Raw genomic sequence first — 6,199 nt, forward strand, 5'->3', positions numbered from 1 at the left:
TTCCTGCTGTGAATACCAGTCACCTTGTTAAAGGTGTTACTTACTCCTGTACAGTGTATAAACACCAGACATTTACAGAGTGCTAGCATCTTCTGGAATCAGTTTCCTTTGCAGACTCTTTTGGTTTCGGTATTTTTGCATGCACCCTATTTATTTTAATGTCATACTAAGTCTTTGAAATTCATCCATATTACGCTTATCATATTTGTTTATATGGCAGATTTCAGTGTATTTTAGTATAAGAGTTTAAAATCCTCTCTAAATGTTACTGCTGAGGGCCATACCAGTTTATAAGAAAATTAAGAAAATACTTAAATAATCTGCCATCAATAATAAAAGCATCTGCAATTATTCCCTGAATGTAAGAAAGCTATAAATCTATCTTTCCAAGAGACTCTAGCAGATGGGCTGATGGGGAAATGGCAAAGGCAAACTTTAAAGCCAGTAGAGGATCAGAGCAACCCTGCCTAAGATGTGCAGAGGAATGCTGATCCCCCATGGAGCAGGAAGCCCCCGTGTTCCTGTGGGCTACCCACTTTTGGTTGGACTGACTCTGGTGTCAGAGAACGTGCTTCAGGAAGGGTTAGCTTGTTGCTATTTTTTTTTTTTTTTCCTAATACTGGAAAGAAAACCAGAACCTGCTGTACATAAACACACCCACCTCTATCCCTGACCAGACAAGGAATAGAAAAGGTGGATGGGTGAAGGAGGAAACGTGCTTTGTTAAATTTATTCTTTCTTCCCAGTTTGGACTGACACCAGATTTTGTCATGAATTTGATTCCTCTTGAGCTCCATCTTGGCTGATAGAGTATGATCTAAGAAGAAGCAAGAGCACTTTGTTGGCAAGTCAATCTAAGAGATTGAACAAGATAACTTTTAGAGGGCAGGCATTAAACTCTAAATAAACATACTTCTTCATGAATACGTATGTTTCTGTATACATAGATACATGCAGGTTTGTGAATATACATGCATGTGTTAGTTACTTTTTAACATCTCCAAACCCTTGGAAGATTAGAAGGCAAGGGTTACAGTGAAGACAGATTTTTAGCTTCAGTTGTTTTCTGATACCAACCTTCTGACATGAAATCAGACAAGGAAACTACATAGTCTTCTTCAAGAGGTGTCTGGCTGTAAGTAGAGAATGACATATTAACATGTTAAAAGTCCTTAAAATAAATCACAATTCCATATTAGTAATTGTAGTCTTGATTCCTTTTATGTTCTAGATCAATTTCCTTAACTTGCAACAGCTGCCTATTTCATTTCTGTTTTTATTTTTGTTCATGTATTGAATAAAAAAGTAGAAAAATAATTAAATATAAAGATCATAAGACATTCCAATGACAATGTACAAGACTCCATTAACAGATACATTTTTAGCCTTTTTAAATATAAAACCCTATAGTATTGAATGGATTATAGATCCGAGATGGGTATTTCAAACCAGGTAATACTAGAATGATGTGGACAATATGAATAAAATTCATCCAGGTGTTTTACGTACAGCAAAGAAACTGGGTATAATGGTGTACCTGATGAACTGAAATCAAAATTAAAAGCAAGACTCAAAAAATGATGTGTAGTTTAAACCCTACTTCCTTTGAAAGCTTCCCTGGATTGAAGCTGCTCCTGTGTTTGGAAATGATGGGAGCCATCCTGTTTTATACAATTCATACAGCATTAGAATGGAGCATGAAGTGATGCCTTTCTATGACAGCTCAGGTTATGATCATTACCCAAGAGATCACATGACCCCAGTTTTTAGTTGAGAAATACCATCATTGCTAAATAAATTCCATCTAAATTTTATCTTCTGGTAAGCACAAGATTTGAAGTATTTTGTTTCTCAATTGACCTGTCTCTCCACCTGCAGGACAGACACTTCACTCGTATCTCCGGTATTAACATAAGCAATGACAATACTGTGATTAAGCTTATGTGTTCTCTAATCATGAAGGTCTCATTAAAGCAACTGGATACTTCATGCTTTGTACTTGTTACATTTAAATGGAATTTCTATTTTCGTCATCATTCATTCACTGCCCCCCCTCTCCCCCCCCTTACTGTATGGATCAGTAGACAGTTGTTTCTCAATGTGTGCAGCACGGACAGGATAGAATATCATAAGCACTGGTCTTTTGGGAATTAATCTGAGGAGGGTGATCATGACACACCTCTGGGAACAGTCTGGGATCTCATTCCTGGGAGAAGCCCAAGTATTTCTGATATTTAAGCTTTGCATTGTTGTCCTTCTGCGAGGTGCAAAGACCAACTCTACTTTGTCCGTAGAGACTCCACTACCATGAAGACACTTTGGTTGTGTCAGGGTAATGAAACCTGGAAAGTCGAAGGCAAAGCCTGCTCATCATTACTAGTACCATTCTAAAGCAATCTGAACTGAGCCAGAACTTGAGGTGGGATTTGGCCCTCATTCATGTGTTTCTGCTATTTCTACATGACAACATGAACTTCTTGTTACTGACATGAAGAAATATAAAGCATGCCTTAAGGCATGTATAGTAGTACTGAAGAAATACTTTTAATAAGTACATAAACAACCTCTCTATATGGATTCATTTACAAGAGTAGATATGATTTAAAATACTCTTTTTCAGGAAGAACTTCAGGGACCTGGAGGGATTCAAAGTAGAGGCTACTTTTTCTACAGGGTATGGTTTGTTCGACTTTTTTTCTTTTTGTTTCATGATGAATGTTACAAACCAAAAAGTAGAGAAACCAGCGAATTACAGTAAGAATTACTGTGACTGAGGAAACTTTTTTCAGTAAGAGCAGCCCACCTTACAGGACTACTCAAGATCTGCTCCAGACACTTTCTTTGATTAAAATAAAGGCATAGTAGGAAGGTTTTTTACACATCTTAATGTTTGTATATACATGATGCCATGCTATGTCTTAATAAGTCACTGGTTATTATGTATATAATTTTCAGAGAAAGTTCTAGAAGATATGCCATCTTGGACAATCCTTCTAAAGCATTGTTCAATATGGTACGTTTGCGTGTGATATAAATACAATGCCATGCTTACATACTGTACCAAAACAGATACGGGGCCTGACCTTTCTGTTTTCCTTGTGTTTTGACCAGTAAGATTAGAAACTAGAAACAGAAATTCTCATAAGAATGAAAGTACTCTGTTTGTCTTTGATGCCATAGAGCCTTTTTACTCCATTTTTGCAAAATTGAGCAAGTTAAAGATGGCAAGTCAAACTTAATAATCATTCTCTTGATTTTAGTTAATCTTTTTTTCTATTTAAATAAGAAAGTGGCTAATGAAAAGAAGACAAGTCTGTACAGTTATATTTCTTATGTGTCAGGATTGGATCTTTAGAATTCTTATGACAGGCCAAAGCTATGGGTAATATTAACATCAATGCATTCATGATGCCAGAGTGAAAAGCAAATTCTTATTAAGCTCAGCAAGAGATTTTTTTATCAGTTTTAGTAGACATTATATCAAGTTCCTTTGCAGCGCAAAATATTTCTGAAATGACCATGGTGAAAAGGGAGAAACTCTTTGCCTATGTTAAAGAACACAGTCTAAAAATAAAATCATTGTGTCATATATTTCTTTGTTAATTATAACAAACACTTATAATGCAATAATAACAACAATCAGGAAGAACATCTTAAGAAAATAAAAAAGAATGAGGGATAATCGTCTTAGAGTGACTTCTTGTGGCTTTCTCCCCCTTATAAAATCATACAAGATGGGCATAATTCATTCTTCAATCTATATACAGTAATTTTTATTGTATAATTGTCCTCCAGAGGTGGATATACATTAAAAAATAACTGGTCTCAGGTTTATCTTTAATGATGATTACGCTGACAGAACAGAACTGAGAAATTTCCCAATTTCTCTACATACCAAATTGGGTGGGGCTTTGTTACTGAAATCAGTCAGTTTTATAGAGCACTTATTGGATATTTGTCTTTCAGCCACGCAACGGAAGGAGATCAGTGGATTTTCGCTAAGGAGGTATTTATTTAATGCTTTTAATCACAATCTATATTTAAATTAGTTTATTTTTATACAAATAGAGCACAACATTTATGTTGAGGAGTAGTCTCAGAAAGCCTTTAACTGTTTTGTCAACTTATATTTCTGCAGACAAGCTTCTCCCAGATGTGCTAAATTCACATATCTTCAGGTGAAGTGAATAGAAGCTGTAGGTACTCAGTTCCTAGAACTGAGAACTCAGAGTTGCTTCAGGCGGCAAGAAATGGAAAATATCCCAGATCTGTAAACAGTTTGGAAAGTTTACAATGATGATAAGCGTATGTCAGGAAGAACTGATTCAACTACCTGTCAAATACATGATGACATCCTGGGGGTAATCCCCCTGTTCTTACACAGAAAAAACCTCACACTGAAACTAAGTACAGACTTCAGGATTTAATTTCAAATCATTCAATTCTTTGGAGAGATATAAAAAAGTTTCCCTATGCCAATATTATAATGCTCTGTTTTCTAATATATCTTACATCTGTATCGTATTTTAAGTATTTAGTGTCATATCATACCAACAGCTAAAGCTTTTTCTTATTTTTCAGGATTTTAGATTCCTGACCTAGAACTAATGCTGCAGGAATGATGAGTACATCGACATACTGTTTTCCTTACAAAAATTATTCGTTACTAATGTCACTAGAATGTAAATGTTCTTAAATTAGATTCCATTAAGGATTCAAATGTTTCTTTACTCTGTTGATTATATTAAAAGCATATTAAAATTATTTGTTTCCTAGTGTTATGATGTTTACAACTGTGTGTAATGCAACTGTAAAAAAGTCAGTGTGTGCAGGCAACAGACATTACCTCTAACAACAGTTATGTACATTTATTTTCCCTTATAAATAAAGGCACTCAGTTAGAGAGTTGTTTTAATGAGAATGTTTGCAATGTGGACTATTGCATTTTTTCAGAATATAACTGTGATTTGTGCAGCCTTTAAAATCACAGCCTATCCAAGCAGGCCAAACAAAAGGTGTGGCTTGCTTTTCAAGGTGATGTTCTCTATCCCTGTACTTCCTTCACTGTAGGCAGTCTGCAGATAAGTGCTCTGCTGGTGATCTACAGAGCTATATTGATGAAAAAGGAGTTGGCAGTCCTCAATAAGCCTTAAGGTTACTAGTGTTTCATTGGCTGAAAAAAAAATCATAATCTCTATTCCCTTAACAAAACGAAATTGAACAAATTGTATGTTTTGAGGAAATCTCTTGACTTTAATTCAGCTGAAATACAATGGCATCTTTTTTTTTAGCTACTAAGAACACATGCAGTATGGTTCTCATTCAGAAGAAGACTTAATTGAGTTATTTACATTCTTCCACAATTAGGATTCACTTGAAAACTCAGCTGGTTTTCATGTAGACTTAAAGAAACTTTAATCAAAAGAACAGGTTAGCCTCGCAGTCTTCCTAGCTTCTCTCTGAGTTTGTTTTCACACCAGGGTTTTGTTAAAATACGATGTTGAGGTTGTAAATATATTGAAAGTAACTAATCATTCAGTGTAGAAGCGGATTATCGTTTTTAACATTGTATTGGCTGGTCACGGTTTGAACTGACCTTAGCATTACTACTCCTGCTTCTGCAAGCTTGGATGAGCAGCTGAACTTCAGAAGGTAGCTGGGAAAACAGATGGCCTCAGAGGTAGAAACCAGCTTAAGAAGTCTTTTTCCTCTTCTTACCCACTTGTTTTCACTCTACAGTTTGCTGTGTCTCCAGTCGAACTGGTGCAATTATTTGTGAACTGAGGATCCAGTTATATATGTCCCTGGTCAGAACTAATGTGTGACCTTCTGCCACAAAATGCTTATTATATTGCATTGTATAGTATTAAATTAGATTATTTGTTTAAGTTTTTCCCACAACTGCCTTACACCGCACGTCCCACAGCTCCCACTCAAGCAGGCAGTGGGATGAGCAGGCCGCAGCTGAAGGGCAAGGCAGGGAAGCAGGGCTGCCTCCTCCAGTCACACCCAGCACCAAAGCATGGCCTAAAGTGGCCCAGACTGAAAGTGCCCCTCGCTTGATGTTTTGTTTGTTTGGATTTTATTTTTGTTTGTTTTCCGTTTTTTTTTTTTCTGAAATATTTTTAAACAGGATCAGTTTTATCAGCAGTAACCAATGACCGGTGGGGCAAACGGCCAGGGGCCGCTGCCGCCTCGC

The 6,199-nt window shown here is 36.3% G+C and overlaps 1 protein-coding gene across 1 annotated transcript in view; it reads left to right on the plus strand.

Annotated features, from left to right (window-relative positions):
* NMU (neuromedin U) overlaps positions 1 to 4,002 on the plus strand; it is a 13,438-nt gene extending 9,436 nt beyond the window's left edge. The window contains exons 7-8 of the mRNA XM_009335141.1: positions 2,621 to 2,674; positions 3,967 to 4,002. Coding sequence (XP_009333416.1) covers positions 2,621 to 2,674; positions 3,967 to 4,002 — 90 coding nt within the window. The remainder of the gene's footprint in view (positions 1 to 2,620; positions 2,675 to 3,966) is intronic.
* The last annotated feature ends 2,197 nt before the right edge of the window (positions 4,003 to 6,199 follow it).

The sequence above is a fragment of the Pygoscelis adeliae genome, unplaced genomic scaffold, assembly GCF_000699105.1.
Source record: "Pygoscelis adeliae isolate BGI_AS28 unplaced genomic scaffold, ASM69910v1 Scaffold21, whole genome shotgun sequence".
Lineage (NCBI taxonomy): Eukaryota > Metazoa > Chordata > Aves > Sphenisciformes > Spheniscidae > Pygoscelis > Pygoscelis adeliae.